The sequence below is a fragment of the Lissotriton helveticus genome, chromosome 1_1, assembly GCF_964261635.1.
Source record: "Lissotriton helveticus chromosome 1_1, aLisHel1.1, whole genome shotgun sequence".
In the NCBI taxonomy this organism is placed as follows: Eukaryota; Metazoa; Chordata; class Amphibia; order Caudata; family Salamandridae; genus Lissotriton; species Lissotriton helveticus.
The window spans coordinates 652,559,866-652,583,360 of record NC_136057.1 but is presented as its reverse complement, the minus strand read 5'-3'; the positions used below and the strand labels follow the sequence as shown (position 1 = coordinate 652,583,360).

General features: G+C 42.2%; 1 protein-coding gene across 2 annotated transcripts in view; it reads left to right on the top strand.

Moving 5' to 3' along the window:
• Positions 1-23,495, top strand: part of CACNA2D1 (calcium voltage-gated channel auxiliary subunit alpha2delta 1) — a 1,913,432-nt gene that overhangs the window by 1,203,920 nt on the left and 686,017 nt on the right. For both annotated transcript variants that reach the window (XM_078674178.1, XM_078674177.1), the window contains exons 9-10: positions 1,569-1,619; positions 6,533-6,632. In XM_078674178.1, coding sequence (XP_078530304.1) covers positions 1,569-1,619; positions 6,533-6,632 — 151 coding nt within the window. The remainder of the gene's footprint in view (positions 1-1,568; positions 1,620-6,532; positions 6,633-23,495) is intronic.

The window sequence follows — 23,495 nt, the reverse complement described above, 5'->3', positions numbered from 1 at the left end:
TGATTTTCTTTAGACCAATACAAAAGCCGCTCCAACACTTCCTTTTGAAGGTTGTCTATGGGGCTAATTTGACAGTAGTTTGTAGGGTTGCTGGGGCTTCCCTTCCTGAGTATGGGGACCATCTCAAACTCTTTCCATGTGCCCGGTTTTGCTGCTCCATCTGCAATTGAATTGGTAACCACATTGATATAAGGGACCCACATGGAATTATCTGATTTAAAAAGGTCTGCAGTGCCCTTGTCTAGCTCTGATGCTTTACCTTGTTTGAAAAAGGATACTGCTGGAGCAGCCTCCGTGATGGAAAGAAATGACTGCGGTGAGTTAGACATGGGGCTAGCTTCTGGCTAGAGATTGACCATCAGTGAATCATGAGCACCAGAGTACAGGTTCCCAAAATGGGCAATTCATTCATGGGTCATGATTGCTGATTCTGCTGGTTTCTCAAATTTCCCAACGCCTTTACTGACTGGTTGCCAAAATTTCATAATTATAGTTTGTGGCTGAGGCTTCTAGAAGTTAGACCAATCCCTTATCTCCTGGCTAACTCATTTTAAATTGCTCTTAGAAGCTTTGTCTTTGCATCTCTACAAGATTGAGTATACCATCCATTTGAAGTATTCATTGCCGGTAATCTCGAAAATTCTTTAATAAAAAAATCATTGAGCTTACCACATACTTTGTTGTGCTCACACACAATTACTACATTATTCCCCCAATTTCCAAGCATCGTCTCCATATGGGAAGCAAGAATTGAATACATATCTGAGATGGCATAGGGGAAGAGCCCTACAATAAGCTCCGACTAGCCTTACTTTTATGTGTCAGTTTTCATTTTTCTTTGCGTGTTCGCATTTGCCAATCCTACATCAAGGAATTGACTAGGAAGATAGTTTAATTTTCCTTTTCTGAATGACACACATATTGCCATATTTCCATCATTAGGATTTACTCTTAGCTCTAAGAATATTTCTAACCATTTCTTTTCATTACTGTTCTTTGATCTGTCAACTTGCTCCTTCCCAGTTATGCAGACACACATTAAATTAAAAGTTTCAGAAAGACTCCTATTTTCTTCCCCGGTTCTGTGCCCCCCCAAATTAGTGATTGATCTCCAGGAACAATACAGCATTAATATTTCTAAGACTGTTATCATTACATACTCAGTCATACTGTGTTCATTTTCTGCTTTCCTCCTATCTGCCCACTAACACACACCAGAGAAAACTGCACTCAACTTTAGGTGAAGGGAATTTCTATGAATTATGTGAAGTCTAAGCAATAATAGTAGGTTCTTGGTCACGATTTACAATCTTCATGTCAGCCACCTGTAATTGATATAATTGAAACTTATATATATGAATTGCTCATTTTATTCTGTTTATAATCCAAGTTGTTGACATGTTTGAAATTATCTTATCCTCACAAGGTTGTAACTGAGAATCAGTTCCCATCTACAACTGAATAAAGTGTAGTGAATTGTGAAAACTGCATTCTATATTTCGTCTATTACTTTGCCCATGCTTTAAGATAGTGCTGCCTGACTACACCTCTTTTCACTTTTGTTTTAGGTATATTCAAGGAGCTGCATCACCCAAAGACATGCTGATATTGGTAGACGTGTAAGTGCTGAAAACCTGATCATTATAGACAGTCTTTGTTTATTAAAGAGTAAAAAGGATCATTAGAAAATACAATTTGACACGCCAACATTCTCACCAGATACCAATTAATTTTGTTAGACATAAACATACACTATATGTTATGAAGTTGACTGCTGTTTTATTTATGTCATTCACATTTTCAGGCAATACATGCAAATATCCTTACATCATTGATAACAATTTTGCTGCACAAAGAAATATATTTTCAGGAAAAAGACTTGGGAGCCTTTAGTCGCTTGATATGTCATAGTTCAGCTTGCATATCTTTCTAACATCATAACATGCATTTGATGACACAAGCATAAAAGGAGTGTGGCTGTTGCACTTATGCTGCCAGTGATACTTCAATAATATTTACTCTACATGTGCGATATCTATAGCCATTCTACCTATCTCAACTTAGCCTGGGCGTAGTTTGCATAGCAGCACTACATGTAGCTTCACGTAGTATACTCTGAACTTCACATAGTAAACATAGTCTGCGTAGCATAGTTGATGACACTGTGTACTTGTCTGTACTGCAAAAGAATTGCAAAAAAATTGCAAAAGAATTGCAAATGGCATCCTGCACAGTGCCAGTTATGATAAATAAGTATCTCCATGTTTATATGCTAAAGTGCATATAGTACTTTCACACAAGTGAAACTGAAAACTTAGCAAGCAGTGAGAGAGGTGATGATTTTGGGATCCTCCCTAACCTAGGGGGAGTACCAAATAGATGCCTTGAAAACAAAAAAACACATCTTATTGAATGATTTGGTGGTGGTCCCATCCTCTTGGGACCACCAACAGCAAAGTTATTGGCAAAAAAACATTCCCAACCAAAGGCCCTGCAAAGCATTATGGGATGAGATTAGCAGTGGGCAGTGAATATTATATAGTATGCAATATCAAAATAATTCTACAAAGAGCTGCAGTTCAACTGGTGATTACTAGATGTCCCTCACAAGTCAAATGCAAATGCTTGATGAAAGGGTTTCAATGGTTTTGCATTTGACTCGTGAGGGACATCTAGTAACGACTAGTGGAACTGCAGCTTGATGTAAGAATAATTTCAATGCTTTGCATTTGACTCGTGAGGGACATCTAGTAACGACTAGGTGAACTGCAGCTCTTTGTAGAATTATTTTGATATTGGATACTGTAATATTCACTTCCCACTGCTAATCTCGTTCCATAATGCTTTACAGGGCCTTTGGTTGGGATTGTTTTTTTGCCAATAACTGTGCTTGGGGTGGTCCTAAGAGGATGGGACCACCACTGAAGTTCAACAAAATGTGCTTTTTGTTTATGCTCTTTGTGTTCAAGGCATCTGCTTGGTCCTCCCCCTAGGTTAGGGGGCACCCCAAAATCATCAGCTCTCTCATTGCCTAATGTTTTAATTGTAAATGTTCACTCTTGTGAATTAGTTATATGCGATTAAGCATGTAAAATTGCATTTTCATAGCATCTCAGGATGATGTTGATGTATCTGCTATGCTATTTAAGCACAGTTTTGGTACTGTAATACGTGCAAAATGCGAATTAGTACAAACTTTGCATGCTCCGTTAGCGTAGTATTATGCCCAAGGTTAATATCAACAGCAATCATGATAGACATCTTTTTTCAAGCCATCTCATATATCATAGTAGATGTAATATTGCTTAAGAAGTAGTTAAAAAACGAAGTGCAAGGAACAGAAACAAACGCACGCTGTTCCTATAATTACCTGTTGAACCTCACCTATTGCTGTGATTGTTTTTATTGGAGAAACGTATCTATTTTGCTCAATTATCCAATGCCCATGTGCTCCTGAAATGTGTCAGGCTGAGAGGCTCTGTATGCTACTGAATCAAATATATTTGCCTCAAGTGAAAATAAGCAAAGAAGCAAGTAATTATACACACTTCCCCTTATAACAGAAACAGACAAAGGAGAGGTAATTATCTCCATTGTGATCCACTCTTTATATTAATGAAACATAACAAACATAGCCATGGTTTCCAGCTAATAGACACAGGCTTTGAAGACAACATAGATATGGACTGAATAATCGGGGTTATGTATTATTGCATAAACAGTCCAGTTTAACATGTGGCAATACATTGATATGCACTTCCAAAGCACTTAGCCTATTACTATGGTATAAATAACTCCGCTGTAACTTACATTCACACAAGATATCAGATATCATGATACTAAATATTGCAGATTTCTCTTCAGAACTAGGCATACATGGTGTCCACAAATAATACAGTCAGTGATACATTAAAACATACTATTCTTAATTTGATAATGTTACTTCATATATAACATCTGCTACATACACAGAATTGACGTCGCAGTTTCCATTTCAGCAGTTGACAAATTTTAGAATTTTTTGAATGCATAGAATGTTAGATTTTAATCGTTATATTAGAAACACCTATCTAATGTTTTGGTTATTGCATATGATCTTATCTAAGAAGTGCTAGGTAGCATTTCTTAGAGGAAGGGAAGAAGGTACTTGTGTTACAAATCAAATTGAAGCAATTACATCTTTGCTTCATGAAGCACACAAGAAACACCAACAATTTGCATGACCTAATTAGCCCAACATCTACAAAATTAACCCCCTTAAACAATGTATCTTGCCATCCCCATAATGCCACATAATCTGCATAACTACAGCTTAAACAACTACTAAATCTCCTGCTCTAGAAAACTAAAATAAAAAAATTGTTAGCCAGCACAACCTAAACTCCAAGAAGCAACACAAATAGGCAGAAGAAGTGATCTTCAGGTAACTTCAACTACTACCACAGAATATCTCACCCCAAAAGGCAAGGTATATATTGGTTGCATAAAGTCAAGCCTCAGGTTTCTTAAAGGTGTTCAAGTTATGGCCAAATCACCACAGGTTAGCTTTTAATATATCCTGTGCTTAACCATCTCCTTCAGTTTAAATCTTACTTCATCAATCACTAACACCACAACCCTTCTTAAACAATGTATTATTGGCACTGCATCATTGTTTTAGTTAAATATCATACATACATTTTGTGAACACTCCTATTTCCTTTCATTAAATATCATATCTCCTAACAATATTCTAATAATCATCTTTCTCAACCAAGGGCACCTGGGTATTTTAAAAATAATTTCCACATCATCCTATTAGTACCACCCTCAAATCATTGCCCTTGACTTTGAGGCTTGCACTTCCCATTATCACCTTCGAAGCATACTAAAATGTGATATTGCACTTCCATTACAAATTTCTATTTCACAGTCTCTCCCAAGCAAGTTACCATCTCCCCATTTTTTAATGACATAGTCTGCATGACATAATTGCATTCATTGGACCCTAATCCATCTCTAAAAAATCTTTGTTCACCATATGCAACCACATTCCATTCTACCTTCTTTGAGTATCCTTTTTTATCCAATTCCCAGACTCCTCAAGTCTCATCAGAAAATCTTTCATCTGCTTTCTGCATTTTCTACTGCAGAGGATGTATCACTTCACTTTTGTTCCATACACAAACTCACAAAATGTGTCCTGCTTCCACATTGATTCTACTATTTACCTCCACATTGATTCTCCTATTCATCAACCACAGTGTACATTTTGCAAAAAGAAAAATGTGTACCGCCACAACACAGATGACAGAACATGATACTAGTTTTCCATGGTGCATTTGTCACTTTCTGAACTCCTACACAATCTTCTCAAGTTAATCTTCTCTGCTCAGTATATCCTATGCTTTCCTCACTTTTAATGCACACTTTTTACTCTAACTTATCATCTCCCTCCTTTTGATATAATTCAGATTGGCTCTTTTGCTATACCTAATCAGAAAACCATCAAAACATTCATAACTTAGTACTAAATTACAAACGAAAATACATTTCAATGCAGCCCTGTATGCCTGTAGCATGTACAAAGCATATTCTACATAAACTGAAGCATCTTTATGCTTGATTTTAATCCACAAGGAGCTATTCAGTACTACATTTACAAAATTATAGGGGTAAATTTACCTTTTTGTTTTATTCCGTAACCATTCTGTAACCAATTTTTTTGCCTTTTTCTTTTTTAGTTGGATTATCCAGGTCTTGGGCAGCATCCTCATTAGAGTTTTAAACACTTTTGGTGAAATTTCCAGGTCTACAATATATTACATTTTATTAGGAAACCATAATAAATTATCGTGACTGTATAAAAGTTCCAAATACCCTACAAGTACTTGAACATACATAACAGCTAAGTCCAATGCTGCTCAACATACTTGAACAAATGTATTTACAAATACTTTTTTTGAATTTTTATTTCACTTAATGCCACCCAAAAAAAAGAGAGCAAGTTTTAATGTGTTATCTTATTTCTTCTTTCAAGATCAAAAGTTATACAATTTAGCTAAACACCCTAACCTCTTTAAAATTCTGCAGTTTTAAGCAGCAACTATTTCAAAATAATAATAACTAATTTAAATCTACATTACATTCAAATAAAGCTTTTTCCTTCCTTCCCTTTGGTTAAACAAAGCGATGTATTTTTCTTTCAAATATTATATAGTGCAATAAATACATATGTTTTACAGTAGCAAACATGTAAATAATGCCTCAAGATATGCTTGCTTTAACCAATAATAATTAATTTCATCAAAGCTAAGATGGTGGTTTTCAGGCAAGTTCAGTGCTAAGAGTGAACAAATAGTCACATTCCTCAATATCAGCACATCCCCTTATGCAAATCGGAGTTGTTTACCAACTTTAAGTAATTGCATGTTGTAATTGACAAACAGTCATTTGTTTCATTTTTCTTAATTTAATTTGTAATCACCTGACATTCAAATGTTTCAAACTCCTTAAACTATTCATGGAACTTCGTTGTTTTCTTTCTTAAAAGGAGTGGAAGCGTGAGTGGGTTAACACTTAAGCTGATAAGAACATCTGTCTCTGAGATGCTAGAAACACTATCGGATGATGATTTTGTAAATGTGGCCTCGGTAAGTATCCTTTCCACTCTAGCCTTTTTTTCAAAAAGTGCAATAACATGATTATTGATATAGTCATAATTTTCCTATCTACATGGCATTTTTATTAATTAATTAATGTATTTAAGGTTTTATAGAGCTCAAACATGACCAGTTAGGGTGTCAGAGCGCTTTATAAGGAAAACAAAAAAAAACTTGGATAGGGATAGAGTGAAGAGACAAGATTCTGATGTAACCAGAGGGGCGACAAGTCAGCAAAATGCTGTGAAAACCAGCAATTACATATGCGGGTGACACGTCAGCGATATGCCGAGAGAGTCCACAATTAATATGCAGGAATAATGAATCAGAACAGAGAATAGGAGCAACCAAGCAGACAAGAGATTTTTCAGAGTAACCAGAGCACTGACTCAAAGCAGAGTGCACAGTGCAAGAGAATTAAGGGAGGAATTTGCTCATTAGTAATGTTTTAGCTTCCTTCTTAACCCCTTCGGCGCTGATGACGAGCTCAGCTCGTCATCAGTTGCGCCGCTCGCACGCTGATGACGAGCTGAGCTCGTCATGTAACGCGGCTTTTAGAAAAAAGCCGCGTAGCGCGAAAATCGCCGCAGCACGCATGCGGTTAAAGGTTGACAGAGAAAGGATTCTTCTGATGGAGGACGGCAGCCAGGTCCATGTTCTAGGTGCGACCCCAGCGAAGGCATGGTTATAGGTTTTATCTTTACGGTAGCAGAGTGGCTGCAGCACAAGGTCTCTGGCGAGCCGGTGAATTTCTGATGCCCCCAGATACCAAGAGTTTCTTGGTGAGATATGCAGGGGAATTCGTGTATAGTGCTTTGTGCGTGATACAAGCCAGTTTGAGGTGGACTCTGGCTTCAAAGGGGAGCCAGATGCGGAGAAATGTGGTCAAATTTTCTTGAGCCTGTTAAGAGTCTTGCTGAGGCATTCTTTTAGGGGCGCAGTGGAGAGCTTGGATAGGCCAGATAGGGTTGAGCAGCCATATTCAATCCTGGAAATAACTAACTCCTGGACTGTAGTATTTAGGTCTGCAGCTTCAAGGAAGGTTTTAAGTTTTCTCAAATAGATCAGGTGGAACCTGGCAGTTTTGGCCATAGAGTTGATGTGGTCACGCATATTCAGGTGGCTGTCCTGGGTTATGCCGAGAGATTTTTCAGATTCCACTATGGTCTGTGTGCAATTAGGGGCTGTGATCGAATTGGTCCAATCCAGGATGTCACCAGTTAATCTCCTCAAGGGATGAGATTTTGATGCAAATCTGGGTATCGTCGGCGTACATGTGGAAGGAAATGTTGGCAGTGTGGAGTATTTCAGCCAGCGGTCCGAGGAAGAGATTGAAGAGGGTAGGGGAGAGAGTTGAGCCTTGAGAGACACCGATTGTTATCGGGGAAGGAAGATATAGGTTGCTGTTAACTATGAATCTCTAGGAGCGGATCCGGAGGAAGGAACCAAACCATTTGATGACAGTATCTTCTATTCCCATCCTGTGTTCGAGACGTTCAATTATTTTTTCGTGGTTGACTATTTCAAATGCAGAGAATAAATCCAGTAGGATTAAGAGACAGTTTTTGCCTTGGTCAAGGGCTTGAAGAGCATAGTGGAGAAGTGTGGCTCAATGGTTAGAGCGGCAGACCCTGATGCAGAGGTCTAGCCCGGGACCAGGGTTCAATTCCCCGCCTCGGCGGGTCTTGGGCTCAAAATTCCACGGACCTGATAATTCTCGCCTCGCTGCCTATTCCAGTCATGGAGTCCCACTCTGCAACTCTGGGCAATAGCTTGCTTAATCTCCACAATGGCCCCCACAATGCTAAGGATGCCTGGCCTCCACCTTGGGGGTGCCCAGGAGTGGACACCTCACAGGGAAAGCCAGGGTGGGTTCCACAGCGGTATTTGTACAAGCGCCTTGAGACCGTTGCGGGTGAGTAGTGCGCTATACAAGTATCAATTTACATTTACATTTACATAGTATGCATTGTGAAGAATAGTTGTTTCAGTGCTGTGTCCAGGTCTCAAACCAGATTGGAATTCGTCTAATAGGTTGAAATTAGCGATGTGTTGGCTCAGTTGATGTTGAGTTAAGATAATTCAAAGTTAGTTCTTCTGATCTTTAAGTGCACCTGCTGTTAATGTCTGATAGAAGTCTTCAGTGGACCACTTTAATATCTGTATTTCTTTTTGGCAATGGAATTATGTTAGAAGTGTAAATTGTTAGGGTAATCTTCCCCGCTTGTTTTGGCTGCACCCCTCCACTTTTTGCTGTATCTTTTTGTTGGCCTTAGAACTCTGAGCACTTACCACTTGCATGTGCTTCTCCCCAAATCATGGTGGCACTGGTATATACCTGATTGGTATATTTAGTTTACTTATCAGTCCCTTATAGAGTGGCATACTATGTATATAGGGCCTATAGCCAGGGCTGATGGTTCAGCAGGCCAATGCCTCCACTGCACGGGCCTTTGTTTGACCTCATGGTCACAGGTTAAATCCCAGTGGGTCAACTCAGCCTTTCATCCATCTGAGGTTGATGAAATGAGTACCATTGAGTTGGGTAGCAGGAAACATCTGTTATTCAGCGCTAAGATACCTACAGGTGAATGTGCCATTTACAAATACACATGTTATTTTATGTAATCTCAATACTACTAGTGGGCCTGCAACACTGATTGTGCCACCATCACAAGTAGCCTACCAAACCTGTCTCAGGCCTGCCATTTCAAGGCATGTGTGTGAAGTTAACTGCCACTTCGACTTGGCATTTAAAACCACTTGCCAAGCCTTAAACTCCCCTTTTATTATACATAGGTCCCTGCTAAGGTTGGCCCCAGGTAGCCCTATCGGTAGGGTGTGCTGCATAATTAAAATGTAGGACATGTACTTTTAAGTTTTTAATGTCCTGGTAGTGGCAAACAACTAAATTCATTTTTCACTACTGGTAGGCCTACTCCCCACGTAAGCTAGCATTTGTAATTCCGTCAAACACTTTTAAGCTGTAACTCCTGATTAGAAAGAAGTGATTAAATCATGTTTCAGATCTTTTGAATGGTAATTATAAATCCCCTTTAGTGGTAAAGATGGATTCAACATTACTATTTTATAAGCACCACTTTTAGGAAGTAGACCTTTTTTGCTCTTAACTTTTCTCTGAGTGCCTACAAACTATCTCCAATACACATCTGGGTGGGGTGATAGCTGCACTTTGTGTATTAGACAATCGATACAATGGACATCATAATTATCTGTTTCAACTGACACAATTTATGATTCTATGTTCCTGACAATTTATATACATTTTAAATGACTGAAAGGGCTTCTAAACTCTAGATTAAAATCATGTTTATATATTCCCTGTTTAGTAAACACTGTGACGGAGTCCTGGTGAAGTCCTAGCCGAAACGCGTTGGTTTTCAACAATGTCGCCAGTCTCTGCATATTTTAATTTATTAGCTCCAATGTATATGTATCCAAATCATTGTAATATTAGAAACTGAATTATCAGGAACATAGAATCACAAATTGTGTCAGTTGAAACAGATAATTATGATGTCCATTGTATTGATTGTCTAAAGAAAAGTATACATGTCGTTCCAATTAATTGTATTGATTGTTTAGTGGAATATGTATATGTGGTTCTAATTATATCATTGGGATTGTATATTTTGTTTTGTATACGCTATTTATATATATAAAATATTTTCTATCTAATAAGAAAATAAAAAAATTAAAAGAAAAAAGAACAAGATAAAATAAAATATTTCAACTCATTAGAAAGTTGTCATGATATTTATAACTATATAACATGTATGTATGTCTATAGTTTACATGCCCTTCTATAGTAGACTGCACTGTGCCTGGTGTTTCTTATTTTCCAAATAAGTAATTTCCCTGTTAGGGATGCATCCTATTTTCAGAGGCCCCGTTCATTTTCTAGAAAATACATTCAAACCAGTACAGAGATCTGGGCCTAAATACATTGTTTTTTTTTGCTCCCCACGCCATTCCAGTTTGAACCCAGCCATATGCAAATCAGTCTTGACCCTGCACCCAATGGGAACAGTCCAGCCCGAACTGCAAGGCCAGGTCCTCCCTGGACTGGAAACAAGTATCCTAGGACCAGTTTCGGGGTTTCATCAGCCAGGATAGCTTGACTCCAGTGGAATAAAGAGCACTGGGCCCATGTCTGGGCACATCCATTCCACTTGGTGTGACAAATGCAAAAAGAACAATTGTGTGTTTGGTACTTTTAAGTAGTCTGACATCAACTGGGGTTTGAGCATGCTTTGGGGTGGCTTATGCCAATCATAAGTCGCTGATAAAAAATTATCGCTTTGTGTAGTATATTTAACTGCATATTTCCTTAAGTGTGGTGTTAAGGGCGTGGCCAAGGAGACCATCATGGCGGCCGCTCTCTAGTGTAGTTCCATCAGGAATCCAGCTCTCTAGTCTCAATCAGGATTTGTGACAGCTGCCCGACATCCGTTCCTGTTGTGCAGTCCCAGTGGAGTTGTGATGCCGGCTTGGTCCACGGCCCAGGTCTGTCTAGCGGACGTGAAGCCCGAGCCCTGGTGGGGCCGTCAGGACATTCAGTCACCGGGCGCAGAGGCTGCCGAGTGGACCGAGGCCTCTGTCTCGCTCCTGGGTGTGCCAGTTGATACATGCAGAGGGCCCACATCCCTTCCGTCTCCTGTTTGGCTTGTCAGGGGATGTGTGCAGCTGAGTGAGGACCACTGGTGGGGCCTGCTGTCAGATAGAAGCTGGGGTCACAGTGAGGCCTAGAGGCCGCAACCTGCCCATTCCGACACGGGGCAGTTTCACTGCAAGCATCGGTGTAGTGCACCAGAGGCGTGGGCCACTTCATTCTCGGGCCTATATGTGCTAATACGGCCCCTAATCTTCCTCTCTGACTTCTGCCCTGGTGTGGGGCTTGGCCTAGCGGTCTACCGCAACTTGTGCAACTGGTGCAGCAGGTGAGGTGCCTTCAGACTCCTAGACACTGGGGCTGCAACAGGGTTTGGTGGTCACTGCCTGCTTACCCTTACACAGGGGCAGCCTGGATGCACATGTTGGTGCAGATGCCCTGTGGCGAGGCCCGTACCTTCTTTTTCCTGGAGCCTGGCCGTACAGACACTGCAGTTATTTTCTCTCCCTATGTCCGGACCATGCTGATGGCCTGTGGAGCTGGCGGTCCTGTGTCGCTATCTGGGGCTCTGGGGCCCATTGGCTGAACCTTCGGTGCACCGGGTGCTGTTGGAGAGGCCACATTGCCTGAGGCCAGACTGCTGTGCCCCATTGGGGGTGAAGGCAGATTGTGGTTGAAACCACCGCTGGCGCACCCTGATGTGCGGACATTGTCTCATATGGGGGGCCTGGAGATTGCGGACTACACACGCACCTGCTGGGGTAGGTTCACTGCACCGGTTGGTGCAGTACCCCCTGGAGTGTGGGCTTCCTTCTCCGGTGCTCCTATAGGCCTGCTGCTGCTCATGCATTTCTACATGTGGCTCACCTTGGCTGGGGGCTGCTTTTGGAGGGAGACTGTTGCACATGGTCCCTTAGGTCGCACACTGATCCGGGTCACTATCACTTTGCACCTGGAAGCAGGGGTGGTGTCCCCCTACCTCTGGACTGTCTGCTGGGGATGGGGCACTGCCCTGCTTTAAAGCTGCTGTTGGCATGTGGAGGCTGTAGTGGCAATTCTGTCGGAGGAGAGGTTGGCGGGTCACTGCGGGCTGGTCCTAGGCCCTACATCGGTGGGACAACGCCACTAGTGTAAAACTGGCCCCTTCTCCTCCAGCCTGGTTACAGAGGAGCACTGCAAGGGCCAGAGAGGATCCAGGGTGTGCAGTCGCTACCTAGTGTGGTCTCCTGGAGTGTGCGATGACTGGTGCCCCAGGGCTGTTTGGTGTCTGCTCATGTACTGCTTCCTCCTTTCACACCCCTAGGCCTTGGACAATGTGATTTGTGAACTGTGGCACCTCCGCTGGACTGACGAATGTGGCCGCAGTTGTGCCCACTGGGATCAAAGTCATGGGAAAGGACAAAGCGTTGCATTCCACCTCAACACAGATGCAAATGGACCACTACACTACGCAGTCAGCATCTGTTCCCCTGGGCCCCCCAGATGGCAAAACCCCACATCTGCGTCTAATGATCTTGCAGTCATTCTGCAAGTGATCCAGTACTCTCAAGCAGTGGTAAAAGCCAAGATCTGTGAGGTCAGAATGGATGTAGCGCTCCTCCGACAGGACCTCCACAATGCCATGGCACGGATTGCAGAGGCAGAATCCCGTATCTCCACAGTTGAAGCAGGAGTCTCCACTTTTAAATCTAAGGTATCTCCTCTACTTTCCCACACATCAAAGCTCCAAGCTCGAGCTGAGTGTGTTGAGAATCACTCGAGGCACAACATCTGCATCATAGTGGTGTCTGAAGCCATTGATGGCCCTGCTCTGCAGCAATTGTCTGACTTCATCGTGACCTGGATTAAGTCCTGGATGCCAGATTTGAATTTGTCCCCATGGTTCGCGATGGAGAGGGCACACCGAGCACTGACTCTCGGGACTCCACCGGGGGCATCACCCCAGCCCATCATTGTCCGTATTCTAAAAGACAGGGACAAAGACACAATCCTGAGCACACCCCGCTCTGACTCGAATATGAGGTGCAAGGACGTGAAGCTCCTCATATTCTCAGACTATACCAGGGAGGTACAGCAGTGGAGGCAGTCATACCTAGACATCAAGTAGAAAGAGCGAGCCATAGGCCTGCTATACTAACTTTGGTTCCCAGCCAAACTCAGAGTCATCCATCTTATCAAGTCTCAATTTTTTGATACTCCTGAAGTGATGTGGCAGTGGCACACAGAAGAGCAGCAACTGGGCTCCCCCACTCCCACTACTAGATTAACTGATCTGGCTTCGACCTCCAAATCACTGCCCAGATCTCGGAGCACCGTACTCACTCCAGAGGAGACGTGGGGCGGCCCGCTCGGCGTTGCCGCCTGCCTTTTCTCAAACTTCGACAGTGTACCACACCCATTCACGTATAGACCTGTTTCTCTTACCCAACCCAACTGCCACTTGGTGACCCATGTTAATATCCTGCTGTGGGGTATATCTGATCATTCCCCGCTTCTTCTTCGCCTGGATCACTCTCCTTCGGGGTTGCGTCCTATGGGGTGCATCACAGCATGGTATTTCCAGGACGTGGACTTTGTCCAAGTGTTAAGTGCCAAACTAGGTGAATATTTTAAGGCAACAACGAGTCTCTCCTGCAGGGACACCCTTTGGGCTGCAAGTAAGGCAACCCTTCATGGGGTTGCAAGGTGCTTGATCAGGAGAAGGGAACGTGAAAGTGCCTCTCTCATTACCCAGTTAGTGTCCTTCTACATACGCCTGGAACACCACCTAGAACGGACCCCCAGCAAGGCTGTCTCTCAGCAACTGCACCTTGTGTGGGAAGATATTTGCTTACACGGCTAAACTCCTTTGACATGCATCCACAGCTGGAGTGTTCGGTTTGTGGGATAAGAATGGGAAACTGCTTTATTGGCTGGCAACAAGCGAACCGGATCAATCCTGAAGTGATGGACGACTTGGGCTTTTTGAGGTGATCACTTTCAGAGATCGCGCAGACCTTCGCTCATTTCTACGAGAAGCTGTACTCCGTGCCCTCAGACAGGGGTCAAACAGGGCCTAAACGTTTTCTAGCTTCAGTCCCTCTGCCCATCCTCTCACCAGTGGACTCCTGGGTACTGGACGAACCTCTTATCATAGAGGAAATTGGGGAGGCCCTCCCTGGCCTTTCTGCGGGGAAGAACATTGGCCCTGATGGGTTCCCCATGGAAAATTATGCAGCTCCCCATCGACAGTTACTTGATGCCTGCCCGTGCAGCTCAACACAAGGACTTCTCATCTTGACTCCCAGGCCCTCAAGGTAATTTTCAGGGGACTGAACCTACTCCTGTATCCGACCCGTGCTCCATCGTGATCGGCCTGAACTTGGGACTTAGACTTTGTGTCCAATAACCATATTATCACAGCTGCACTTTTTTTCTCCTTAGAATTTGATTTTCACAAAAACTTTTAAAATTGCATATCCCCAGTTCTACTAATTGGATTCATGCCAATTTGGTGTCAAATAAGTTATTCAGTTTTACTCTATTTTTCTAAATTGCGTGGGATTTTTCTTGTGTTGTGTGTTCACTATATTATTGTTTGTGTGCTGCATAAATACTTTACACATTGCCTCTAAATTAAAACCTGACTCTTTTTGTGTCAAGCTGCCAGAGGGTTAAGCACAGGTTAATTTGGGGTTTACTTGTGTTTCATCCTGACAAGAATTGCGGTTGCTGCTAGAATCGGTTTTCACCCCCTCAGCCAGTAATAGAATATCTTACAGACAGTACCCAATGAAACTAAGTAGGTGATAATAACTAGAAAACTAAACACCAGTCAAAGTATATATTAAAAATGTGTTGTTTGTATTTTGTTTGACGTTTAGGAGTTGAGGTAGTTTTGTCAGATTGGAATACTCTAGCTTCAGACAGTTTCATTTTAGATTAAGAAAAGCTATCCATCCAGTCTGGCTCATCGAGGCTTTAATTCTACATTGCATCCCAATGCACTTACCTAAAAGATGTTGATTGTTATTTACTGGTTATGGATTTGGATATCTATTAAATGCCAGTCTTAAATCATGGCTCATGAATATCACTGTTGTATTATTAAAATTAAGGTTTTCTGGAAATTGGAATTACCATGTGGCATATTTGATTTACTGGAAGCACTACACCCGTTGAAATAAAGTCAGGTTTCTGTGAGATTCATATAATAGAGAATACAAGGTTTTGCTGTGTTTTTTTGATTGAACAAGGACAATATCCGTTTAAGGTTTGCAAATATTTCTCTCTGGTAATCCGTCTGGGTCCCAGGGCAAGACTATTTGATCTGGCAAGAGACGAGGTGTCATTCAGTGCTAACAAGTGACTGAATTGCGAAAATGCTGTAATTGTGTGCAATACCGTTACATCACTTTTAAAAAAATATTTTATTTGTGTAAACGTTTTTCCTAACTATAGTAATTTGAGTTAATTTATGCATGGATATAAATAATAACAGCCAGCAGTGCCAAATATATCATCGCACGAACGGTTTATCATTTGATTCCTTGGTATCTCTATTTTATAGAAAAATAGTCAGGTATTTGAAATACTAGAAAATGTAGTCCATGCTGGTGCTTTATGACTTAATACTTTAGGAACAAAAAAAGAGACGTGAAAAAATGTGTAGGAACCTACAATCCCCAAAAACATGAGTGAGGCATGGGGTAGAGTAATCAAATGCAATATGTGCCAGGTTTTATGCATGCCTATCTAGAGAAACCAAGCAAATCAAAGGCGGTTAGTGTGATAAAAGATGTTCGAGATTCACAATGGAAAGTTTCATTGACAACTAGAAAATCGGGTACGGCTGGCACAGGAAAGAGCGTCTAGGCGGGGATAGAATAAGGGGAAGTCAACAGAGTTGGGATAGGCAAAATTAAATAAAAATAATAATAAAACCACTTACGATGCACTCACCTCATCCCGGACTCGGCGATGCAGCGAGCACAAGGTAAGTGGTTTTATTTTTTTAATATTTCATTTTACCTATCCCGTCGTCTGTCGACTTCCCCCCAATCCGCCTTGAGAACCAGTTAGCAATAGGAAGAAACATACATAAATGAGGTGAATAGTCATTTGTGGAGGCTCACCTATAACTGGGCTTTCAGGAAACCAATCGAACATAGACGGCTGGTCTATCGAAGTTCCACATTTGACCAGAGGTCAATTTGCTGAAGTTGTATTGTATGTATATAAAGATGTGCAAAGCTTAAAGTGCGATCCTTACTTTCTGCTAGATCAATAATTCTTTGGCATTTATACTTGTTGTGATTCCTCTCTAGATACAAAAAGAGATGATAATGGTGGAAGTACACCACCCTGCTCTTGCTTCCTCTGGACGGGCAATGCTTAGTTTTCTATTTAAGTCAGTCTGCACTTTTACATGTGCTTATTACACCTGTAAACGTGCAGACTGATCTCGTTGACAACTGTTTGAATATAAATTAATGGCTTCCTTGACACACAGAAGTATCCATAAGTTTACCAATTTACAGGAAAGTTGGTACACTTACGTATTGGCGTAAAGGCTTGATATAATCAGCAAGTAATTCCACGAAACATATCCGGGGTTCCTGTGCCCAGTAATTAGAGCTTCTCTATCAGTATTTATTAGCGGCCCAGGCTCTGTCCCTTGAAAGGGTTTCCACACTGTTTAGGATACATCAAGCAGGATATGAGATGACTCTAAAGGCCTGTATCACTAAGTTCATATATTTTCTCAATAGTGTCTAAGTGGACCATTGTGTCTTTAGGTTTTGCTCGTACTAGCTGCAATTGTGCATATGCTTTCCACAGTTTCATTACAAAACCTCTGCATCCTGCAGCCAATCATTGACTTTCGGGGTCAGGCCCTTCATAAGTTCTCCGATTAGCCTGTGAAATTAATAGTGCAGTTTATTCTCTAACTGAGAGTGGAATCTCAGCAATATATCCTAAAAGTAATGTTTGAGTGTAGGTCCTGTATGTGAGGCCACTATCTGCCCAATTGTGTGAACAGTTTCTGTCCAGTAAATATCGATCGAGGGATAGTTTCAAACTACATGAATACAATCCAGGTGATCAAACAGACATCTGCTTCACCACTATTATGAAAGCTCATTGTGAGGGTACCAAGAAAATGTACCCGTAGCTATGTATATATTGTATAAGTTTTGTAGACCCTGAAGAAGTCCCGGGTGGGATGAAACGCGTTGGCTAAGGCTACAGAGAAAATATGTTTTTTTTTAAAGAAGATTAAGAATAAAGAAAATATTTTAAAGAAAAACTTCTCGAAGAGTCCTTGCTTTATGTAGTTTTGCTTGAATTAATTTGGAAACACACTGTATGATCCTGTTACATGTGGTTAATATAATTACAAGATAATCTCGAGTGCTGAGTGATATATATTACAAATGTTGTTACGGATTTTGTCCTGTGGGGAAGGATAAGATGACTGATCTTCCAGACTTGTGCACCTTTTTCTAACTTGTTAAAACCTACTTTGATGATAAGTGCGATATTCATTGCATCAGTCTTTTTTTTACATAACCAGCTGCTGCACAATGACATGTTCCTGAAAGATTTCTATTCCCAGAACACCAAAACCATTCATGTTGCTCTGACTGTGTGCATGACATACGGCAAGTAATACTTTATTGTATGATTAATTTAAATCCTTCACAAAAACGGAAGAAAAAAAAGTACAAATTTGGAAGAAATTAAAAATAAGATACATAAAATATGAGTAAAACAACGGGAAGTTATATAGCATTGATGCAATAAAGTGGCTGTACATAGATGCTTTGTACCAAAAAAGAACCGTTTGGGGACCCCTCATGTAGGGATTTAACATGCGGGAAGTACACACGTTACGGAGGGCATACTGTTCCTTGTACAAGTTAGTATAGAAGTAAATAATATTAAAAATTGCTGTGCCAAGTAGTTGCGAGTGCCAGATGTCCTTTGAGAATGAAATTATTCAACTGTCACTTCTCTGGCCGATTGTAAAAGCATTCCAACAACCGCGTAAAACTTCCCAATTAGTGCCAGCTCCATCGGGACTATGGTGCTGTAAATGTGCCTTAAGGCCTCCTTGCATGTTCCTACACCGTGTTGTAGAAACATAGGCCCAGATTCATCAAACAAAAATCCGCTCGCAAAGGGGCAGATTCTCGGAATCTGCCCCTTTGCGAGCGGTATTTTTGCATTTGGGATGCATCATCCCAAATGCAAAAATCCCAATTTTAGAGATTCCTTAAAGGCAATGCATGAAAGTTTTTAAAATAGCGAATTCGCTAATAGGGCACGCAAATTACCATGAAGTACAACTTCATGGTAATTTGCAAAAACTTTGAAAAATGCACTAAAGTGCATTTTTCAAAGTTTCATGTTGCGCACACACATGCCCTAAGGGAATGTGTGTGCGTAACATATGTGCACATATCAATTTCAGGGGTGCAACAGGGTGTCCTTTGGACACCCTTGCACCCTTGAAATCGCACTCTCAATTTGCGAATCGCTAATTGCGATTCGCAAATTGAGATTGTCTTCCCATTCATTCCTATGGGCCTCTAGGCCCATAGGAATTAATGGGGAGGTATTCCTTAATTGCGACTCGCAATTTGTGAGTCGCAATTAAGGAATTCTAAGAAATCGCTATTTTTTAAGTGATTTCTTGATGCATTCCATTTTGCTATTCCTTAATAGTGAATCGGTATTTTTCGCTATAAAGGAATCGCAAATTAGGATGTTGATGCATCTGGGGGTAAGTTCTTAGATACATACGCCATAGGGACAACAAAGCTGGGCAACAGCAAATGACATGTTCCGCAGATTCTAAGTGATGTTGGCACAGGCAACAGCCGGACCCACTTGACGACCAGTTTTTCCAGTGCGCTCTATAGTCTTGTATTGGCAGGGTTAAGAGGCTCATCCTCATGACATTTTGTAGGGCTTGCCTTCCAAGACCTGCTTTTAAATAAGACTGGCATGCAGTAGCTTCATGTGACCTGATGAGGCCATCTGCACCCGGGGCTGATCTGATCCGTTCAAGGTCTTGTTGCCTAGAGATATTCTTTACAAAAAGAATTTCCTTTCTGCGTGTTTTGGACTCCTACATGTACATTAGTTACACAAAACCATTTGTTTAGACCCCTTCCACAGTTTTACAAAGCCCTATCTAAAAATGTAATCATACCTTAAACATGTGTGTATCTTAGTAATTATTTATTTTACATTTTACATTAAAACAAACTTAAAATAAATGTATGCTCATTAATCAAACAGTAAATAATTGATTGCATTCATTGTTTATACCAACATTACATACAAGTATATATTTCACAGTGTACATCAATTAAAACTTTTGCTTCTGTTTTTATACATAAAAATAGTCCGTATGTCGACGCGTTTCGGTGCTTCATTTATTAGGGTACACCTTCCTCAGGACTGAATTATTTAAAAACATAGAATCTTCATTTTTCGTTGAATTCGAAATTATGGGTACCAGATGAGTATCCCTGGCATCATATCTGACGAAGAACACAGTTTTAGTTGTCTATTTCATCAGAAAATTGGATGCATGGAATGCAGTGCTTCACTATAGTTTGCACCGGTTACTGGACTTTCAAGCTTTGTCAATTGCCGCCTTTAGTGTCAGGGGGTTATTGCCTCCTCTGTCTTGTCCAAATGCGGATCCCTTTAGTAACCTTTATTGGAGACTGTGTGCCTTTAGAAAATAAAGCTGTGGTTCCCCGTCCCGGTCTCTCTGGTTTCCGAAGTACGACATTTTGTAGGGCTTGCCTTCCAAGACCTGCTTTTAAATAAGGCTGGCATGCAGTAGCTTCATGTGACCTGATGAGGCCATCTGCACCCAGGGCTGATCTGATCCGTTCAAGGTCTTGTTGCCTAGAGATATTCTTGCCATACTTTTTTAACAATATCTTTAGACTGCATTTTTTTTAATGATGTGTCTGTTAAAGATTCAGTAGATAGGCCCAGTACCTTCTCTGGCCGTCAAGAAATCACTCGCCCAGCGACTGTTTTCTGTAAAGACTACCTGTAGCGCGGCCCAGAGTGAGCCCGGGTATGCATTGATCACATTATGTTGGAATTTGACTATGTCTTTTTTGCATTCAATGTCCATAGCTGTGATGTTGAACTCCAGTCGGATCAGTGTACGCCTGGTCGTGTGGGGGAGATTAAAGACTTTTCGATATGCCCTTGTGTGTAGGCCCTTTAATGTTTTGGTGAGCAAACCGGGGAAGGCGAGGTGGCCATAACTGAATGTAGACATTAACTTGGCTTGCATTACTCATCGGATCCCCTCCGTTGAGTGGTTAACAAGCTTGTGGTGTAGTCTGCACAAGCCATATGTTCGCTTTGCTGCTTTTGCCTCTAGTGCTTTAACCTGCAGTATCGGTTTGCAGGTATCTGTAAATTGTACACCCAAGTAGGTGAACTTGTTGGTCGTAGTTATCCTAAGAGGACCCAGCTGCCATACCACTATTTCTTTTTTTAACTTGTGACCAAAAATCAGCACTTTTGTCTTAGATGCATTAGCTGTGAGCTTGTTTTCCATGTTGTAATTATGTAGCGTCTCTAATGCCCGTTTCATGCCAATTCTTGTGTGATCCAACAAGACGAGATCGTCCACATACTGCATATTTGGCAGTCTGAGGTGGCCCAATTTTGGAGGAAAGATGTTAGTTTTTAACAGTGCTTCTCCCAGGTCTGCGGTGTATAGGTTGAACAGGGTGGGGGCGATCACACAGCCCTGTTTTAGCCCCCTGTTCGTGAAGATCTTGGCAGTAGCACATGTGCTAGTGCTAGTGAGCTTAACTCGCACTCACGTGTCAGTGTAGAGTGATAAAATGGCCGCAAGGAGTTTCCTTGGTATACCCCACTTAGCCAATTTAGCCCACAGAATATTTTGGTCGACCCCATCAAAGGCGACACTGTAGTCCGCAAAACATGCGTACAGTGGAGGGGAGGTGACCCCAGTTGCCTTTGTTGCCAGGTATGAAAGTGCAATGGCGTTGTCCATGGTCGACAAGTTCAGCCGAGAGACAATCTGGTATTGCGGAATGACGTGGTTTTCCATGATCCATAAATCCAGCTCTTTCAGGATCGTTTTGGCGAATGCCTTGCCTTCCACATCCAGTAGAGCAATCAGTCTGTAGTTCCCCGGGTCAGAGCATCCCCCTTTTTATGGATGGGTTGTAGGATGGATCCTTTCCATGAATCAGGAACTGCAGAGATGTTGTAGCAATGGTTGAATAAGGCCTGAATATGGGGTGCCCAGTATTCATGATCTTCCTTAAAAATATACCCAGGCAGCCCATTGGGCCCTGGCGCCCCATCCTGCCTGATGCCCTGCAGGATAGTTTTTATTTCCCTTTCTGTTTGGTAATGCTCCACCACTTTGCTCTCTTCATATTGGCAGTCTTCTACCCTGACAGTGCTTGTCATGGATGTTTTTTGGTCAACATAAAGGCTGGTCGCATGATCTGCCCATTTGTTAGCAGGAACAGCATTCAGGGTCCACCATTTATACAATTAACATGTCTCCAGAATTCCTTGCTTTTGTTGGGTGCTAGTAATGCATAGATATTCCTCCATTTTTCCTCTATGCAAGTTTGTTTCAATTGCCAAGCAATTTTTTTATGCGATATTCTTGTTGCCTTCAAAAGACTTTCCGATCGAATTGACCTTTCCCTCCTGTGCTTCGCTTCTGCCTAGCGCATCTCTTTTTACCCTCTGTAAAGATTTTATTGTCAGTGAAGTTAAGTTGCCCCTGTGGGGTATATTTATTAGTGGACCGTTTACCTGAAACCAGGAAGTTAGATAATGAAGTCATAATTTCGGCCCAACAGCTCTGTGGGCCAGTTATGCATCTGTTCTGCTTCCATTTTGTATACTTCGCCCTGCCTATGGGGCCCCCATTTAATCCGTTTTATAGAAGCTGTTTCATTATGTGGATTATGTGGAGTGAGCATGTTGTGCACATATCAATACAGCCAAGTGGTGCCACCTGTGAGCTGATTGCGCACTGATTATATGTGATTGACTCCAAAGGCTGTGATTTTGAGAGAGTTAAATTAATTTTAATCTCCAGAGCATTCCAAGACTTTCCGCAGTGAGGTTTTGAGAGAATTAGATTCTGTGTTAATCTCCATAGCTTTTCAGAAGATTCCACTCCAGGCAGGTAAACCAGGAGTCTCGTGATCCGTAGTCCGTGCTTTCAGCTAGACTATGAACAAATACTAGATCCTGACAATGAGTGTTGAACAGTTCAAGACTGACCCATTCCAGGCAATGTGGGTCTAGCTCCTTGTGTGTCAAGAGGCTATTCAAAAAGCTAACTGAGCCCCTCACCACATCACTCACTTCTGTGGCTGGTCTCGTCCAACCAGCTCCTCTCCTCAATTGCTCCAATTGGACTGCGGTGATGCGTGGATTGTAGCACTTCTCTCCCCTTCACTGGACCCCCTCACTGCTGTGGTCTTAATGGCAGTGATAGTAACAGTGAGGGCGACTTCGCAGTTTTTGGAGGCGGCAACCACTGCGCTTAGGATGTACCCTTGCTGCGAAAAATGCCAGTGGTAGATGCCAGTGGTAGAGGTGGGGGCAATAAGGCAGTTTAGCAGCTAGCAGTGGAGGCTGTGCTAAAATCTCCAAGCACACCTCAGGCTGTTCACAAGTGTCAAACTCCCCCCGCCTTGGCCTCTCCCTGCCACATCTCGCCTCACCTTTCTTCGCCTGCCCCACCCGCCTCGACTTCACCGCTTACACCGCGACCTCTCGCCGCAAAGGCAGGCAGGCACAGGCGGCGGGACCGGCAGGCACAGGCGGCGGGATGGGCATGCACAGGTGGCTTCTCAGTGCGGCCGCACGACGGCAGCACGGGCGCAGGCGGCTTCAGTGCGGCTCACCCCCGAAGGTCAGGAGATCAGAGGCCCGGGTGCTTCAGGAGTGCGGCACAGCTGAGAGCTCCAGCACCGGCCACAACAGAGAGCAACAGCAGAGAGCGGCGGCAGCGAGAGCGAAAGCACGGAGACTGGATTGAGACCCCGTAGCTACATACAGGAACCCAGGACAGGGAAGAAATGTAGGCGTCATGCAGGTGAAAGGCTTGAGCACCACCCACATTATGATAGTCACAATTAGAACTGGTATAGTTTTATTACATCAATCTTGGAACTGCTTTAGCGTCATAA